This window comes from Aquarana catesbeiana, linkage group LG08 (genome assembly GCF_042186555.1).
Source record: "Aquarana catesbeiana isolate 2022-GZ linkage group LG08, ASM4218655v1, whole genome shotgun sequence".
NCBI lineage: Eukaryota > Metazoa > Chordata > Amphibia > Anura > Ranidae > Aquarana > Aquarana catesbeiana.
This window is the reverse complement of record NC_133331.1, coordinates 275,851,252-275,870,499: the sequence shown is the minus strand read 5'-3', so window position 1 is coordinate 275,870,499 and position 19,248 is coordinate 275,851,252. Positions and strand designations below refer to the sequence as shown.

The 19,248-nt window shown below is 44.7% G+C and overlaps 1 protein-coding gene across 1 annotated transcript; it reads right to left on the bottom strand.

Annotated features, from left to right (window-relative positions):
- Positions 1–11,571: 11,571 nt before the first annotated feature.
- Positions 11,572–17,716, bottom strand: LOC141106534 (uncharacterized). Its single transcript, XM_073597388.1, has 2 exons — positions 17,583–17,716; positions 11,572–15,359 (listed from the first exon to the last, which is right to left on the bottom strand). Exon 2 carries the CDS (start codon positions 15,337–15,339, stop codon positions 14,317–14,319), a length of 1,023 nt encoding a protein of 340 aa, XP_073453489.1. The 5' UTR covers positions 15,340–15,359; positions 17,583–17,716; the 3' UTR covers positions 11,572–14,316.
- Between the last annotated feature and the right edge of the window lie 1,532 nt (positions 17,717–19,248).

Sequence of the window (19,248 nt, the reverse complement as noted above, 5' to 3'; positions counted from 1 at the left end):
TACCATAACTATCATGACAATGTCAAGCTGTATTGTTAAGAAAATTCCTTCAATAAAAATCTATTGTTTAAAAAAATAAAATCTATTACTGTAATAACAGACATACCAAGTCTCCTGCGAGGTGCAGGAATCTCCAGCATTTGGTAGCGGGCTCCCGGACACAAGTGCCCTGCGACCTCCCAGCTACAGGGCTGATCCTGGGCGGCAGTGGCATATCATCCATGTGTCCCCCTCCGTTCTCAACCAGCCCACTGTCCTTCTGAGCCCCCCCCTCCGTTCTCCTCCGGCCCGCTGTCTTTCTGCGCCCCCCACTCCGTTCTCCTCCAACCCGCTGTCCTTCTGTGCCCCTCCTCCGTTCTCCTCTGGCCCACAGTCCTTCTGTGCCCCCCCTCCGTCCTCCGGCCCACTGTCCTTCTGCACCCCCCTCTGTTTTCCTCTGGCCCACTGTCCTTCTGCGCCCCCCCTCCGTTCTCCTTCCACCAGCTGTCCTGCGCCCCCCCTCCGTTCTCCTCCGACCCGCTGTCCTTCTGTGCCCCCCTCCGTTCTCCTCCGACCCGCTGTCCTTCTGCGCCCCCCTCCATTCTTCTTCGGCCCGCTGTCCTTCTGCGCCCCCCTCTGTTCTCCTCCAGCCCACTGTCTTTCTGCGCCCCCCCTCCGTTCTTTGGCCCACTGTCCTTCTGCGCCCCCTCCGTTCCTCTCCAGCCCGCTGTCCTTCTGTGCCCCCCCCCCGTTCTCCTCCGGCCCGCTGTCCTGCGCCCCCCTTCGTTCTCCTCCAGCCTGCTGTCCTTCTGCGCCCCTCCCTCAATTCTCCTCTGGCCAGCTGTTCTTCTGTGCCCCCCCTCCAGCCTGCTGTCCTTCTGTGCCCCCCCGTTCTCCTCCGGCCACTGTTCTTCTGTGCCCCCCTCCGTTCTCCTCTGGCCCGCTGTCTTTCTGCGCCCCCCCCTCCGTTCTCTGGCCCACTGTCCTTCTGCGCCCCCCCTCCATTCCTCTTCGACCCGCTGTCCTTCTGTGCCCCCCCCTCCGTTCTCCTCCGGCCCGCTGTCCTGCGCCCCCCTTCGTTCTCCTCCAGCCTGCTGTCCTTCTGCGCCCCTCCCTCAATTCTCCTCTGGCCAGCTGTTTTTCTGTGTCCCCGCTCCAGCCCGCTGTCCTTTTGTGCCCCCCTCCCTTCATTCTCCTCCGGCGTGCTGTACTTCTGTGCCCCCCTCCGTTCTCCTCCAGCCCGCTGTCCTTCTGCGCCCCCCTTCGTTCTCCTCCAGCCTGCTGTCCTTCTGCGCCCCTCCCTCAATTCTCCTCTGGCAGCTGTTCTTCTGTGCCCCCCTTCGGCCCGCTGTCCTTCTGTGCCCCCCCCTCTCCGTTCTCCTCCGGCCACTGACCTTCTGTGCCCCCCTCCGTTCTCCTCTGGTCCGCTGTCCTTCTGCCCCCCCCTCCGTTCTCCTCCAGCCTGCTGTTCTTCTGCGGCCCTCCCTCAATTCTCCTCTGGCCAGCTGTCCTTCTGCACCACCCCTCTGTTCTCCTCCGGCCACCTGTCCTTCTGCGCCCCCCCTCCGTTCTCCTCCGGCCAGCTATCCTTCTGTGCCCTCCCCTCTTTTCTCCTCCGGCCACTGTCCTTCTGCGCCCCCTTCCGTTCTCCTCTGGCCCGCTGTCCTTCTGCCCCCCCCCGTTCTCCTCCAGCCTGCTGTCCTTCTGCGGCCCTCCCTCAATTCTCCTCTGGCCAGCTGTCCTTCTGCGCCCCCCCTCTGTTCTCCTCCGGCCTGCTGTCCTTCTCTGCGAGTGGGGTATCTGTCAGGATGAAGAGCGGAGGAAGGGGCTGGTAAATATGTAATTTACTGACCCCTTCCTGTTATGTATTGGACACAGTGAGTGAGATCGTCCCTGTGTCCTGTGATATATGAGCAGAGTAGCCTGTGATTACTATGCTCAGTTTATGAATGGTCTCCTCTCCATTCATCTTTAGTACTGAGAAAGGGATTGGGGAATCAATGTCCTCAGCCTCTTTCTCTGTCTCAAAGTGGAGATGTCAGGGGTCTGTTTAGACCCCTGATAGCGCACCAAAGCCCCCCAACAGGGCTGACAATAAAAAAAAAATGTAATTGTAAAAAACAGTATAAAAATGTAATTGCAAAAAAATATATATAAAATAAAAAATTACTGACACCACTCCCCCCCCCCCCCGCCCTACCAACACTGTCCACTGCCCCAACCCCCTCCCCCTAAAAAGCATTGTGAAAAAAATTAAAAACAAATTCAATTATAAAAAAAAATCAATACGGAAAAATAAGAAACTACGGACACCGTCCACTGCCACATACCCCCTTAGCCAGAAGCACTGTAAGTTTTTTAAAAAGGATTTAAAAAAATAATAAACAACAAAACTGTAAAAAATAAATAGATAAAATAATAAAAACAAAAAAACACTGACACCGTCCACTGCTCACCTGAAAATGTCCACTACCCCACTCCCCACCCCCAATCATTGTGAAAAACAAAAAATACAAAAATAAATTGTAAAAATAAAATTGTAAAAAAATTTTTAAAAAATCCGAAACTGTCCATTGCTCTACTGACACATCCACTGGCCCACAAAAAGCATTTAAAAAAAAAATGAAAAAAAAAATACTAAAAAATTAAATTGTAAAGAATAAAAATAAAGACCTACTAACACCGTTCACTGCCCTACTGAAACCATCCTGAACATACTACTCACTGCTGTACACTCCACACGTGCACATTATACCCACCTACATACACTCAGCACTCCTCTCCTGCACATAATACTCCTCTTCTGCACATACTACCCACCGCCAGACACTCCGCACTGTACATTCCATATTTAAAATTACTGCATTCTGTAAGTCATCTCAGACTTTTAAGCCCTTAAAGCCACATCCCTGAAATTAGTTCTTGCAGGTTGGAAAGTCTGTAATAATATTATTATTATTGTCATTATGTCATTATTATTGTAGATGATTCAGAAGGACCAGCTGCTAAAATCTATTACTGTAATAGGAGGCTGCAGCTGCGAGGAGACTCTGTCCCACAGTAAGAGATACAGAGCCAGAGAGAGGATACTGGTCCTTGTATTGTGGGAGTTCCAATAGATCTGGATAAGATACAGACATACCCCTGCTTGGATCTTTGGGCCCCTCTCTTTACCTCGCTTGGCCCATGTGCCCCACATTTTTTCCTGGCACCCATTTTGAAAAGGATACATTTCCCTCCTAGGGAACTTCAGATATTGTGTTAAAGGAGTTGCAAAGGTAGAAGGTTTTTTATCTTAATGCATTCTATGCATTAAGATAAAAAAACCTTTTGTGTGCAGCAGAACCCCTAATACTTACCTGAGCCCCATCTCTCTCCAGCGATGTCCACAAGTGTCTAAGCCATCCGGGACACTCCTCCTGATTGGCTGAGACACAACAGGGGTGCCATCCCGTGTCAATCAAAATTAGTCAGAGGGGAGGGGGGGGGGGGCAGGCCAGGGCCTCCGTGTCTGAATGGACACAGGGAACTGTGACTCGGCTCCAGTGCCCCCATAGGAACCTGTTGACTGTGGGGGCACCCGATAGGAGGGGGGGGCCAGGAGCAGCAAAGAGGGACCCGAGAAGAGGAGAAACAGGGCTAATCTGTGCAAAACTATTACACAGATCAGGTAAGTATAACATGTTTGTTATTTTTTTTTTAATAAACGAGACTTTACAATCACTTTAAGCCTTAAAATGTACTGAATATTAGGGATGAGCTCGATGTTCGAGTCAAACTTACATCCGCCGAACAGCGAACAATATGCGGCGTTTGCGGCAAATTCGAAATCCGCGAAATGCCGTTAAAGTCTATGGGACACTAACATGGAAAATAAAAAGTGCTCATTTTAAAGGCTTATATGCAAGTTGTTGCCATTAAAAGTGTTTGGGGACCCAGGATGCAAAAAAAGTTTTAAAAACTGACGTTTTTTCGGGAGCAGTGATTTTAATAATGCTTAAAGTGAAACAATAAAAATGAAATATTCCTTTAAATATCGTGCCTGGGGGGTCTACTTAGTATGCCTGTAAAGTAGTGCATTTTTCCCCTGTTTATAACAGTACCACAGCAAAGTAAAATTTCTAAAGGAAAAAAAGTCATTGAAAACTGCTTGCGGCTGTAATGTATTGTCGGGTTTTGGGCAATATAGATAAAAAACATTGAAAAAAATGGCATGGACTCCCCCCCCAGTCCATTACCAGGCCCTTTGGGTATGGTATGGATAATAAGGGGAACCCAGCCCCAAAATGTAAAAAAAAAAAAGGGCGTAGGGCTCCCCCACAAAATCCATACCAGGCCTTTCAGGTCTGGTATGGATTTTAAGGGGAACCCTGAGCTAAAATGTAAAAAAAAATGGTGTAGGCCCGCCCCTAAAATCCATACCAAACCCTTATCAGAGCACACAACCTGGCAGGCCGCAGGAAAAGAGTGGGTGATGAGAGAGCGCCCCCCCCCGTCTGAACCATACCAGGCCACATGCCTTCAACATGGGGAGGATGCACCTTGTCCCCATTTTGATGGGGACAAGGGCCTCATCCCCACAACCCTGGCCCAGTGGTTGTGGGGGTCTGCGGGTGGGAGGCTTATCGGAATCTGGAAGCCCCCTTTAACAAGGTGACAAATTTTAAAAAATGACAGTAGACAATTTGGTTAATAAAGTCCTTTATTAAAAAAAGAAACTGTCCCGCGATGTCCATTCATCTTCGATCACAGCATCCGATGACCTGATAAAAAAAAGGAAAAAACTCCACCTCCATGGGAGGTTCCCGCTGACTGAAGACTCTTTGCGATGACAGCAGTTATCTAGCTGAGGGCGGGGCCACCCGGTGACGTAAACGGGTGACCCCACCCCCTTCTGACGTTACCTGACATCACATAATGTCAGAGGGGATGGGGTCACCCGTTTTTACGTCACTGAGTGGCCCCGCCCTCAGCTATATAACAGCTGTCATAGAGAAGAGGCTTCAGTTAGCAGGAGCCTCCCATGGAGGCAGGGTTTTTTCTTTTTTTTTATCGGGTCGCCAGATGCTGTGATCGAAGAATTTTAATAAAGGACTTATCTCAAATTGTCTACTGTCATTTTTAACATTTTGACATATTTTGGTGAATGTGTAGGAGTACAATGTACCCGATACCCATTCACATAGGGGGGCTGGGATCTGGGGGTCCCCTTGTTAAAGGGGGCTTCCAGATTCTAATAAGCGCCCGCCCACAGACCCCCACAACCACCGGGCAAAGGTTGTGGGGATGAGGCCCTTGTCCCCATCAACATGGGGACAAGGTGCTTTGAGGGGGACCCCAAAGCACCCTTCCCATGTTGAGGGCATGTGGCCTGGTATGGTTCAGGGGGGGCGCTCTCTCGTCCCCCCTTTTCCTGCGACCTTCCAGGTTGCGTGCTCAGATAAGGGTCTAGTATGGATTTTGGGGGAGACCCCTACGCCATTTTTTTTTTCATTTTGGCTCCGGGGTCCCCTTAAAATCCACACCAGACCTGAAGGGCCTGGTATGGATTTTGGGGGGGACCCCTACGCCATTTTTTTTTTCATTTTGGCTCCGGGTTCCCCTTAATATACGTACCAGACCCAAAGGGCCTTTTTCCTTTAGAAATGTCATTTTGCTATGTTATCATTCTAAACACGGGAAAACTGTGCGACTTTACAGGCATACTATAGACACCCCCCAGGCACAATATTTAAAGTAATATTTCATTTTTATTGTTTCACTTAACCACTTGCCGCCTGCCATATAGCAGAATGACGGCTGCAAAGTGGTTTCAATAATCTGACTGGGCGTCATATGACGTCCTCAGGATATTAAGCCGCTGCTTGCCCCAGGGGGCGCGCATTGCAGCGATCGTTGTTGCGGGGTGTCAGTCTGACACACCGCAACTCCGATCCAGGTAAAGAGTCTCTGATGGAGACTCTTTACCACATGATCAGCCGTGTCCAATCACGGCTGATCACGATGTAAATAGGAAGAGCTGGTGATCAGCTTTTCCTTACTCGCCGATTGGCTGCTCTCCTGAAAGGGGGGGACTGTGTTGATTGTTTATCAGCACAGCCCCCCCTCGGATCCCACTCAGGACCACAATCATGCTGCCAGGGCCACCAGGATGGCCATCCACACTGGACCACCAGGTATGCCCCCCCTAGACCCCCAGGGAAATACTAATTTTTGCCCAGGCAGCTGCCAATCAATGCCCAGGCAGATGCCAATCAGTGCCCACTCAAAATGCCTACCACTGCCAGTGCCACCAGGGATGCCTATCAGTGCCCATCAGTTCCACGTATTAATGCCCATCAGTGCCGCCTATCAGTGTCCATCAGTGCCGCCTATCAGTGCCACCCATAAGAACCCATCTTTGCAGCCTTTCAGTGCCCATCAGTGCCACACGAGTGCCCATTAGTGCCGCCTATCAATGCCCATCAGTGCTGCATATCAGTGCCACCCATCAGTGCCGCCTACCAGTGCCCATCAGTGCCCGCTCATTGGCGCCACCTCATCGGTGCCGCCTTATCAGTGCCCATTAGTGAAAAAGAAAACTTACTTATTTACAAAATTTTATAACAGAAACAAAAGCAAAACTTTTATTTTTTTCAAAATGTTTGGTCTTTTTTTATTTGTTTAGCAAAAAATAAAAACCGCAGAGGTGATCAAATACCACCGAAAGAAAGCTCTATTTGTGGGAACAAAATGATAAAAATTTAGTTTGGGTACAGTGTAGCATGACCGCGCAATTGTCATTCAAACTGCGACAGCGCTGAAAGCTGAAAATTGGTTTGGGCAGGAAGGTGTATAAGTGCCCTGTATTGAAGTGGTTAAAATCACTGCTCCTGAAAAAACAGATGTTTTTAAAACTTTTTTTTTGCATTGATAAATGTCCCCTGGGGCAGGACCCGGGTCCCCAAACCCACTTTTCATTGCAATAACTTGCATATAAGCCTTTAAAATGAGCACTTTTGGTTTTTCATGTTCGTGTCCCATAGCCTTTAACGGTGTTCTTACAAATTTTTTGCCTGTTCGCATAGTTACATAGTAGGTGAGGTTGAAAAAAGACACACGTCCATCAAGTCCAACCTATGTGTGTGATTATGTGTCAGTATTACATTACATATCCCTGTATGTTGCGGTCATTCAGGTGATTATCTAATAGTTTCTTGAAGTTATCAATGCTCCCCGCTGAGACCACCGCCTGTGGAAGGGAATTCCACATCCTTGCCGCTCTTACAGTAAAGAACCCTCTACGTAGTTTAAGGTTAAACCTCTTTTCTTCTAATTGTAATGAGTGGCCACGAGTCTTATTAAACTCTCTTCTGCGAAAAAGCTTTATCCCTATTGTGGGGTCACCAGTACAGTATTTGTAAATTGAAATCATATCCCCTCTCAAGCGTCTCTTCTCCAGAGAGAATAAGTTCAGCGCTCGCAACCTTTCCTCATAACTAAGATCCTCCAGACCCTTTATTAGCTTTGTTGCCCTTCTTTGTACTCGCTCCATTTCCAGTACATCCTTCCTGAGGACTGGTGCCCAGAACTGGACAGCATACTCCAGGTGCGGCCGGACCAGAGTCTTGTAGAGCGGGAGAATTATCATTTTATCTCTTGCGTTGATCCCCCTTTTAATGCATGCCAATATTCTGTTTGCTTTATTAGCAGCAGCTTGGCATTGCATGCCATTGCTGAGCCTATCATCTACTAGGACCCCCAGGTCCTTTTCCATCCTAGATTCCCCCAGAGGTTCTCCCCCCAGTGTATAGATTGCATTCATATTTTTGCCACCCAAATGCATTATTTTACATTTTTCTACATTGAACCTCATTTGCCATGTAGTTGCCCACCCCATTAATTTGTTCAGGTCTTTTTGCAAGGTTTCCACATCCTGCGGAGAAGTTATTGCCCTGCTTAGCATCGTCTGCAAATACAGAGATTGAACTGTTTATCCCATCCTCCAGGAAGTTCTGGTGCGAACCGAACCGGGAGGGGGGTGTTCGTCTCATCCTTACTGAATACACAGTTAGGTCCATATATATTTGGACACAGGCACAATTTTCATACTTTTGGCTCTGTTTGCCACCAGAATAAAATTAAAACAAAACAATCCAAATGAATTTGAAGTGCAGACTTTCAGCTTTAATTTAAGGGGTTGAACATAAATATAAAGAACAAATTTTAGGAACTGCAACCATTTTTATACACAGTACCCCCATTTTCAGGGGCTCAAATGTAATTGGACAAATGAATATAATCATAAACAAAATGTTCATTTTTAATATTTTGTTGAGAATCCTTAGTGGCAATGAGTGCCTGAAGTCTTGAACCCATGGACATTACCAAAGACCGGGTTTCCTCCTTTCTGATGCTTTGCCAGGCTCTAACTGCAACTGTCTTCAGTTGTCCTTTGTGGGTCTTTCTGCCTTCAGCAAGTGAAATGCATGCTTAACTGGGTTGAGATCAGGTGATTGACTCGGCCATTGCATAATATTCCACTTATTTTCCTTCAAAAGCTCCTGGGTTGCTTTTGCAGTGTGTTTTGGATCATTGTCCATCTGTACTGTGAAGCGCTCTCCAATCAACTTTGCTGCATTTAGCTGAATCTATGCTGACAATATGCAGCATTCATAAAACTCCTGAGGAAGCCTACATGGTGAAACATGTAGTGCGAAAGCTGCTGCACTGCTCTTCCAAAACCACACAATCTTTTGTGGTGGTTTTTATTTTTTAATGATATTTTAACTTTTGTATTTGTAATAAAATTAGATTGTATTAACCTTATATAAATGTGAAGTAGTCGTTTCTGGCACCTTTAAAGTTCCATAGTGTTTGAATTTTTTATTTCTATTACTGTAATAACTGAGCAAAATTAGCTGCTCTCCCCTCACTTGGTACTGACAGGTAGAAGCACAGCAGTAGCCTGCATGGGAAGGAGAGCTCGGAGTACTGGCTGGGCAGAGAAAAATACTAATGCTGGCACAAGTTTTAAATGGGACATTTATGTGACATAGCACAAGAAATGCTAAACTGACCATCTCCCTCTCTATCCACCTTTGGGCGATTCCTGAAAATCCTTCTCTTTAGAGAAGCCTCTCCTGCTTCTAACTAATAAACTGTTTTATTTTCTCTATCAGCTCATCCCGCACAATTATTACCTTTTGTATCACTTGACCTTCCCTCTTAGATTGTAAGCTCTAACGAGCAGGGCCCTCTGATTCCTCCTGTATTGGATTGTATTGTAACTGTACTGTCTGCCCTAATTTTGTAAAGTGCTGTGCAAACTAGTGGTGCTATATAAATCCTGTATAATAATAATAAATCTGTCTTTGAACATTGCAATCTGTTGCACCTGGCTGTCCTGGTATACAGACGCACAGGACAGGTCTGTAATCATGTTACAAAGACTTGCAGCCTGATTTGTGAGTAATTGTTGCTGTTTGCTTGATAAATGACCCCCATGTATCAGCCTCATATTTGCTCCTGTGGACATGTGGCCTGAGGGGGGCGATAGAGGAAAGAGTACAACCCACACCTCCTTCTGGCTTCTAGCACTGGCCTGTTGCTGTCACTTCTCCTGTCAGATGGTGGAAGTGGAGCTGGAGGAAACTCCTGGAGGCCCGGCAGATATACTGATCAACCAAAGTCCCAGGCAAAATCCAGCGATTTCCCAGCTATGGCCATTATTAGGTAGTAAGGCATTCCCATCACACAGAGGTTCTGTTAGGAAATTAAAAGAAAGGTCTCTGTGTAAAGAAGGGAGTTAATACTTACCTGACCCACTACTCATAAAAAGGCGGACTTTCCGACCATGTGATCAGTGATTGGCTGTCACAGCAGTCAGATGATTGAAAGCCCTCCTCACCAGCTTGTCATCATAAACAGCTCAGCCACTGAGTTGGGAGCGCGGTTTCCAAACAGAACAGTGCAGCCGGCTGCGTATGGGCCCACCTGCCAGGCTGACGCGTATGTCCAATACACTGGTGGGAAGAGGTTAAAAATAAGGATCTGTATCCTGATGTCATCTTTGTGAACTGAGCCAATGTGTTTATATTCTTATTCAAAGGGAAAAATGAGACAAGCACTTTGGCTTACTTCACTGGAGTCAGAGGTTCAAAAAACTAGCACACATTGAGTATTTATTTCTGCTGAAAGCTTTATGAAAAAAAACATTTTATATATATATTCTTTATAATTTTTCTTTTGATTGATTTCAAAACAGCAGAGACGCCAAGATGCCGCAGTCATAAAACAAGATCTACACATCATGCCTCCTTCTTCTCATTTGTCTATTTGCAGAGGACTCTCTTGGAGTTGTAGGTTAATAGACTGACACTCATATGATGGATGTCTGTGGCTCTGCGCCAAAGGCGGCTGATGAATAATCTGACTGTTTGGAGTGTATTTCTTTGTGGGATCAAAACCAGCTGTGGGTTGGGCACTTGGATTCCGTTGGGTCAGATTAGGTCTGCCTGTTAGTTTTTCAGGTGGACTTGATCAGATGGTCCATTCACCCCTATGGACAGGGGGGGGTGTAAATGGACTTGTGTTTGTTAACACCCACCTACCTCTGGATCTGATCTGGTCTGCTATAGTAAAGATACAGAAGGGGGCCCATCCACTTCCATCCGGGTGGATCGGATTAGAGGGTAGTTTGATGTACATGGACAGCAGAGTCCATATACACCTGGCCGCCCATAGAGCATAATCTGCCCGCTCTGATCAGCAGGGGAGTACTCCCCATCTGAAAGAGGCCTAAGGCTATGGTTACCATCTCATCCCTTTAAACCTGAACACATATTAATTACACAGGTTCTGTGGCTGATTAAGGTGGTAATTAAACTCACTTGGTGCCTTATCTGCATTTAATTAGCCTCAGAACCTGTGTAATTCATATGTGTTCGGGTTTAAAGGGATAAGGTGGCAACTCTACCTAAGGCCCCCGTTTTGGGAGATTTCACAACCCCACCACCACCTAACTGCCCCCATTCTCCCACTCTCCCCCCATCCAGTTTGCTTTTTAAAACACTATACATTTCCTTTTTTTTCTCTTGCTGGCCCATGAAGTTATCCCCAACTTCTCCTGGTGGTGGCAGGGGATGGCATTCTTTCAGGTTTGAGTGATGATCACATAATGATATGCAAGCGCCATTCAGTCTGGGAGTAAGGTGAGCTCCCCCTGGAAGGGGTATGTAAACAACAGGCTGGGCTTACGACAAATGGGCAAAAGACACAATGCAGTCTATTTATAAAACATTTATTGCACAAAGGTCAGGAATGTTTGGGTAAGTTGAAGGAAATGCCTCGTATTGTTCCACGGTCGTGCACCTTGACCCTGAGGACTGCATGAGAACTAACCCACTCCGAGACCCCTTAATTATAGAGACAAAGTAGCTCAAACTGTGCAATTTCTTATCAAGCGTGGTGTTTTCCATTTAAACATATTTGTCCGAACATAATTGGCTGCACTGGACATGAACGCCCGACAATGCGATCCCTGAAGTATATCTGAACCCTGACGACTGCAGCTCAACAGCTTATGGACGACATTGAACAAACAACACAACATTTCATACTGCCACGTCTTTATTAAACATTTGTTTTCAGCAGACCTCCAGACAAAATTCATATAAAAATTAAAAACCCATTAAAAAATATATATAAACTAAAAAAACTTTTGCTGCATTGTGTGCGGGACTGGTGTGGCTGCGATCGCAGACAGTGGGGCTGGTGTGGCTGGGATCAAGGACACTGGGGCTGGTGTGGCTGGGATCAGGGACACTGGGGCTGGGATCAGGGACACGGGGGCTGGTGTGGTTGCAATCAGGGACACGGGCTGGTGTGGCTGTAATCAGGGACACGGGGGCTGGTGTGGCTGTAATCAGGGACGCTGGGGCTGGGGTGGCTGTAATCAGGGACACGGGGGCTGGTGTGGCTGCAATCAGGGACGCTGGGGCTCAGAGCTGGATTAACTCTTTATGGCAAGACTGGGCTTAAATGATAGGAAATCTTATACTCTACATTATGACATTAAAAAAAAAAAAAAAAATTGTGATTTACATCCACTTTAAGGGCTCCACCACAGTCCCATTGTCCCTGATCCCAGCCACACCAGTCCCAGTGTCCCTGATACCAGCCACCCCAGTCCCAGTGTCCCTGATCCCATCCTCTGCTCTGAGCAATCCTCTTTTATTGTTCAGGGAGATAAATTTTGACAGAGAAAAACTTTGTCAAGTCCTCCCCCTTACATAAAGCGTAGAAGACATACATTATTTTTTAATTCCCCCCCCCCCTCCTTTCTTCAGCAGCTCTGCAAGGATTGGCTGTTCCACACCTCAGCATGATTTGGCATGCTGAAGTCATGTGGTTACTTTCCTGTCTTTTCACTGGAGGTTAGAGATCATAGCAGAAGTTCAGTGTAAGAAATACACAGGAGAAAATGCATATTGACAAGGGGAGTGTAGAAGTGGGCGGGGAGTCTACTGACATCACAACTCCACCCACCGAGCTCCAGACAACAGACCCACCCACAGAATCTGCAGTTTTTCGGGTCTCATAACAGACAGAGGAGAGACATTTGACAGGTAAAGATACATGCAGGAGGCATGTATATCCTTATAGATAACCCCTATGGCAGTAGTTTAGAAAAGATGACATTGGGTTTACATGCTTTTTAAGTGAAACCATGCTTTGCAAGCATCCTTCCTGGACCCACCCCAGCTAGTGAAAAGAGAAGCACATAGCAATACGCTCATTTCTCTGCTCTCTCCTCCTATCATCGTCAGTACATGAACTGGCTGCTTGTGCTGCTTCCTCCTCTCATACACAAGCACGTACGCGTTTCATTCCAATGGGCTGCCCTACACGCCATGGAAAAGTATTCCCTGGTCCCCTTCCAAAATCGCTCTGCACTGAACCACATGGTGCTGCGGCACAATGCTGTTTGGCGTGCACATTAGCAATAGCATGGGGTGTCCATTAAAAATTAATGGCGTCTGCCAAAGGGCAACACATTTCTGTGCATGTCGAACGCACCAAAAATCACTAAATGCGAACCTAGCCTAATAACCTTCACCATTTTTTTTTCTCTTTTTAAGCCGTCATTTAGAGCCGCACTCCGGTCAGAAAGTATTTCGGCCTACAAGTCAATAAAGTCATTTGTGGCTCCTACTACTACTTTTTGGTTGCTAAATCTGAATGGCCCACCAGAGTTTAAAGGGATTGAGGCCAGGTCTGTGAGCTGGTCATTCTACATACTGAATGTCTTTGCAGATACCCTGTTGTTGAAGTAGATCTAAACCCAAAAACTCACACTCAGCCTTAAATCAGGAATTCAGCTTCTTTGTAAAAATTGAAGGCACGCTATGATTTAAATCCAAAAAGGTGCATGTAAACTCCTGGGCTTATCGCTTTTATTTATATCTGACAGTTTTCTTGCACCCCTCTTCTCAGAAGCTTGACGCTGATGCTTTCGGTCTAAGCATTTAGTAGGTGTAGGTAGGTGAGTAGGTGAGGTTTAAAAAAAGACACAAATCCATCAACATTAGAATTGGTGCAGCTGCTTTGCTTGCCCCTTCCCTCCTCCCGGCCAGTCACAGAAGCCTTTGTAAAATGTGAACTCATTCATAAAATACAAAGGCTTCTCTGAATGGGCAGCAGAGGGGAGAAGTGGGCATAGCTGATCTATATGCCTCTCTCTCTACTCTTGCACAGCCTCGAGTGTCAGTGTATACTCTGGCAGAGCCTTAAACCTGTCATATATAAATAATAGAGGTAAGTTTGGAAGACGTCATGCAACTCCTTGGACTTAACTCATAGTGTGCCTTCACTTTTTGCAATGTGGCTGAATTCCTGGAATTCAGCCTTAACATTTTTAGATATTTAGAGTTTTGGATCATGGGCAAATACCTGGACATTCTGCACAAGAACTTGATACAATTTAGAATTCCCTGGTCCCCCACCAATTGCAATCTATCAGTGCTTTGAGGCAACAAATCTATGAAGCTATCTCCACCATGTTTCACACTTTGGATGAATGTTTTGTGTCAGTAGGCTGATTTTTTTTATTTCTTTAATATGATGCTATGTACATTTACCAAAAAAGCTTAATTGCTGTCTTGACTGCTCATAGAAAATTGCTGTGAAAGCCCAAAGAGGCAAAAAAAATGAAGCCACTGCCCCCACCTATAACTGGCCATTGCAGCAAGCACCATTGGAAGGCAACTTATGTTAGAAAAAAAGCCAAGGATAAATCCAAGGAAAACTCCAAGCTCAACCTCAAAGAGGTCTTCAGAAAACTTGAGGCAAACCCAATTATTCTTGTTGGAGAGCAGTGTCCTCCTCCATAGTAAAGTCCCATGAACACCACTTGTTCAAAGTTTTCCTTATGGTAGACTCATGAACATTTATATTATCAAGTGCCAGAGATGCCTTCAGGTCCTTTGCAGTCACCCTAGGGTTCTCCGTCAAATGTTTGAGAATCGTACAGCGTGCCTTTGCGCTGATCTTTGTAGGACGCCCGCTCCTAGGGAGAGTGGCTACAGTGCTGAATTTTTTCCATTTATAGACAATCTGCCTGACTGTGGACTGATGCAAGTCCAAGTCTTTGGCAATCCTTTTATAACCCTTTCCACTCTTATGAGCTTCAACAACTTGTTTCCTGAGGTCCTCTGAGATCTCTCTGGATCGGCCTATGTTAAACTTTAACATATTCCATCCCTGTTTGTGCCTAGTGACAGGAGAGTCTTGAACGAGAACAGTCTCAAAACTTCCTAGATCTCCTTCCCCAGAAGAAGGGTCTTCTTCAGCAGAAGACACATGTTCCTTTCCTTTTCCAGATCTGTCTGCTTCCCTGGAGGATACACGTTTCTCTCCTTTCCTAGATGTGTCTGCTTCCCTGAAGGACACATGTTCTTCTCCTTTCTCAGCTGTGTCCGCTTCCCTGGAGGACCCATGTTCTTTTCCTTTCCTGGATGTATTTGCTTCCCTGGAGGACACAAATTCTTCTCCTTTCCCAGATATGTCTTCTTCTCCAGATGACACATGTTCTTCTTTCACCCGAATGTTTCTCTTTTTTACTGCAAATCTGCCACGGCCATCAAACTTTTCCTTCTCACAAGAGTCAGGATTTGAGGTTTTTGTTTGGCTACTGGGTGCAGTAACGGTGGAAGGGAAGGTGGTCTCTCTTCCAACAGATGTAGACATGTGGGTTGTTCTCCCAGCAGGCTGCCTTTTCCTCCCACTGCGCTTATTACGAAGGCCGTCTTCACAGAGGCTGCTGACATTGTCACTTTTATCCTCCATCTTTTCGACAGGGTTGTGAAATATCTCCAACATGTTATTGCTTAGAGAGCCATCTACCAGAAAAAGATGAAGATGGAAACATTCAATGCCAACTATATTTACATATAGGGTGAAACATACAAAAAATGTAAAGCCTACGCTCCCCCCCAAAAAAAAAAATAATAATAAAAAAGGGAGGATGACATGGGACATTACTTACCTTCAATGTGATGCGTCCCTTATGCTTCTGTCCTCTAGTTCATTAGTAACCTTTCTCCTCCGATAGCCCCACCCTTTCCATCGTAATCTTCTTGTTTGGTTGGGGGATGTCACAGGCTGCCATCAGTAGAGCCCAACACTGCCCGGCCTTTCCACCCAGCATCTCCATTCATAGAAGCCATACTACAGCGTCTATAAATAAAACACAATCTATGAATGGAGGGGGCGGCCCTTTTAATGGCCTCGCCCTTTGTCCGTTCACAGAAGCTGTAGTTACAGTTTTTACGAAGGGCGGAGCTGAGCAGAAAGGGTGGGCATTCTCTTGATAAGTGCCAATGAAAGCTTCTCGGATCTATTAACCCCTGGTGCACTGGAGGATTGCGGTGGCAGGGGTGGGCACTGTCAAAGGAAGAGAACTACTGAGATAGAAAACAGAAGCACAAGGGACACATCACACTAAAGGTAGGTAATGTCCCTTGTATTTATTTTGCAATTTTTTAACCCTTTGACCTCTGGAAGGTTTTACCCCCCCCCCCTATTTCCTATTCAGCACTGCGCTACTTTAAATGGCAATTGCGCGGTCATAAAACACTGAACCCAAATTACATTTATATAAAAAAAAATAACTTTAACCAGTGTAGATTATTTAACTCTGCCAGTAATAATAATAAGCGTATATTGATTGGTTGCGAAAAAGTTATAGCGTCCTCAAACTATGGGATATTTTTATGGACTTTTTTTATTTAATATTTTTTTTTTACTAGTAATGGCGGCGATCAGGGATTTTTAGCGGAACTGCGATATTGCAGCAGACAAATCGGACACAAAGTGATGCTCTTTTTGGGGACCAGTGACACCGATACAGTGATCAGTGCTAAAAAATATGCACTGTCACTGTACTAATGACACTGGCTGGGAAGGGGTTAACACTAGGAGGCGATCAAACGGTTAAGTGTGCTCCCTAACTGTGTGGGAGATGGTCTGACTGGATGAAGACAGAGATCAGGAACACAAGATCTCCATCTTCATCTCTGTCAGAACGGCGATCTGCTTGCTTACATAGCCAGATCGCCATTCTGCCTCTCTGGGGAACGATCGCAGATGGCCGGTGGATATGGGGTCCACCAGAGCCGCTGTTGGCATCCACTGTGTTCAATCAGCTCACGATCGTGAGCGCCTACGTCGGCGCGCGCTCCACCCAGTGACTATTGCAGGAAATGACGTAAAGGTACCATAGAGCCGCCCTGCCACAGTAAATATGCGGTAGGCGGTCGGCAAGCGGTCAAACAAAGAAAAAAAGATTTTTTTTAATTGCACAAACACTCCCACCCTCACATATATAAACGTCGGGGGCACTTACACATGAAAATGTTGATTGCAATACACGTTACATATCGCCGCGCATGCCGGAGTGAGAGCGATAATTGTAGACCCTCCTCCGTAACACTGAACTGATGACATAGCCTATATCAGTGATGGCGAACCTTGGCACCCCAGATGTTTTGGAACTACATTTCCCATGATGCTCATGCACTCTGCCGTGTAGTTGAGCATCATGGGAAATGTAGTTCCAAAACATCTGGGGTGCCAAGGTTGTCATCACTATATGTATGGAAGCATCGCCTATAGAAAATATAGGGTACTGACGTTTGTGGCCATTTCACGGGCACACACCAATTTAAGGGTTGACATGTTGGGTTTCTATCCCCTTTATCTATGGGGAATGTGTCATGTGATATTGTTAGGGCTCCTGACAGCAGCCTCCCTATGATTCTGGGGTAACAGATGTCTGTGTCCCCCCCACTGACCGCCATGGTTCCGTCCTCTGACCCCTACATCATTAGGACTTGGCAGTGAGGTGGGGTCAGCGGAAGATACCACAACGTGCAGCAGGGGGGGCGGGGCACAGCCATCAACATCTCCTGGATGTGTTCTAAACAAGACCAATGGCGGACAGGAGCCAAAGTACTGAGACAACCTTCTGTTATCTGAGTGTGTGACATGGAAGCTGTCACCTGGACACAGTACAAGCCATCCATCAAGACACCCCCCACCTGCACCGCCATGACTCCCCCTACCTGAGTCCACCGGTCATTCTCTCCCCATTCTTCCCTCTGTGTTTGCTCTAGCGAATGACGTAACTAGCCCGGCCCGCCTCCGGGCGTTAAACACAGATCATGTGGACAATTTTGACTGTCTACTGCGCATGTGTGAGAGTTCTGCTGCCATAGCGACAGGAACGCTCCTGCCGAGACAGGAATGAGCTCGGCGGCCATTTTGGAGAAGGGCAATTTGGCCAAATGAAGAGATAAATATAGAAATAGATACAGTGCGTGTGCTGACTTTTATGAATTGAGCTTTTATCTTTGACATAATGGTAATAGTAACAACAAAAATTATTATATTTATCGACATAAGAGGAATATCAAATAAAAAATAACAATAATAAAAATAACATAATAATTATATTATTAAGTAGTAGTAGTAGTATATTTATTATATGTATTCTTTTTATTATTGTGATTATTATTGTTATTAAAAATAATAGTAGTATATTTATTATTTTGTTTAATATTATAATATTTTTAGTCTTTTATTATTATTATTATTAGTAGTATGTGTATTATTTTTATTATTATTGTTGTTAGTAGTAGTAGTAATAGTATATTTTTATTATTTTTATTAGTAGTAATAGTAGTATGTGTATTACTATTATTATTTTTATTAATATCATTATCATAATTTATATTATTATTATTATTATTAGTAGTAGCTAGAAGTAGTAGTACATTTGCTATTTTTTATTAGTAGTAGTAGTAGTAATAGGTAGAAGTAGTAGTACATTTATTATTATTAGTAGTAAGAGTATATTTATTATTTTTATTGTTATTTTTATTAGTAGTAAAAGTAGTAGTAGTCGTAGTAGTATATTTAATATTTTTTAGTATTATCATTATTTTTATTATTAGTAGTATATTTATTATTATTATTATTGTTATTTTTATTAATATTATTATCATTATTTGTATTATTTAATTAGTAGCAATAGTAGTATGTGTTTACTATTATTATCTTTATTAATATTATTTTCATAATTTTTATTATTTTTTTATTACTATTAGTAGTAGATAGAAGTAGTAGTACATTTATTTCTTTATTATTATTAGTAGTAGTAGTAGTAGGGATAAGTAGTAGTACATTTATTATTTTTATTATTATCATTATTTTTATTTTTTTTATTATTATTATCATTATTTGTATTATTTTATTAGTAGTAATAGTAGTAGCAGTAGTATATGTATTACTATTATTATTTTTGTAAATTTTTTTTTTTTTTTTTACAAATAACAAACATGTCATACTTACCTCCACTGTGCAATTGGTTTTGCACAGAGTGGCCCCGATCTAGAATGCATGAGGGTTTACAACCCCTTTAAGCCTGAGGTAAAAAGGTAAGCCTGAGGTATCTTGTGTGTAGTTTCGTCTGTTGGATATGCCAACCTCCGTGACAGATGGATCAGAAGCCCAAAGATTGGCGCCCCAGCTTCACATCCAATTTGCCAGACCCTCTATACACCTCACACTCGATCCATTTTATGGATTAAATCAAAAGGAAGGGTAGTGTGTAAAATTTAGGGATTTATTGAGCTCAGTAGACCATAGAAAGAATCCCCCTTTAGTTGGGATTTTGACAGACCACCAGCTCTTGAGATAAAAATATATGTTTTATTGATATACTTAAAA

Bases quoted from the DNA above. Each gene is read 5' to 3' on its own strand.
- LOC141106534 (XM_073597388.1), bottom strand. From the start codon at position 15,339: ATGTTGGAGATATTTCACAACCCTGTCGAAAAGATGGAGGATAAAAGT.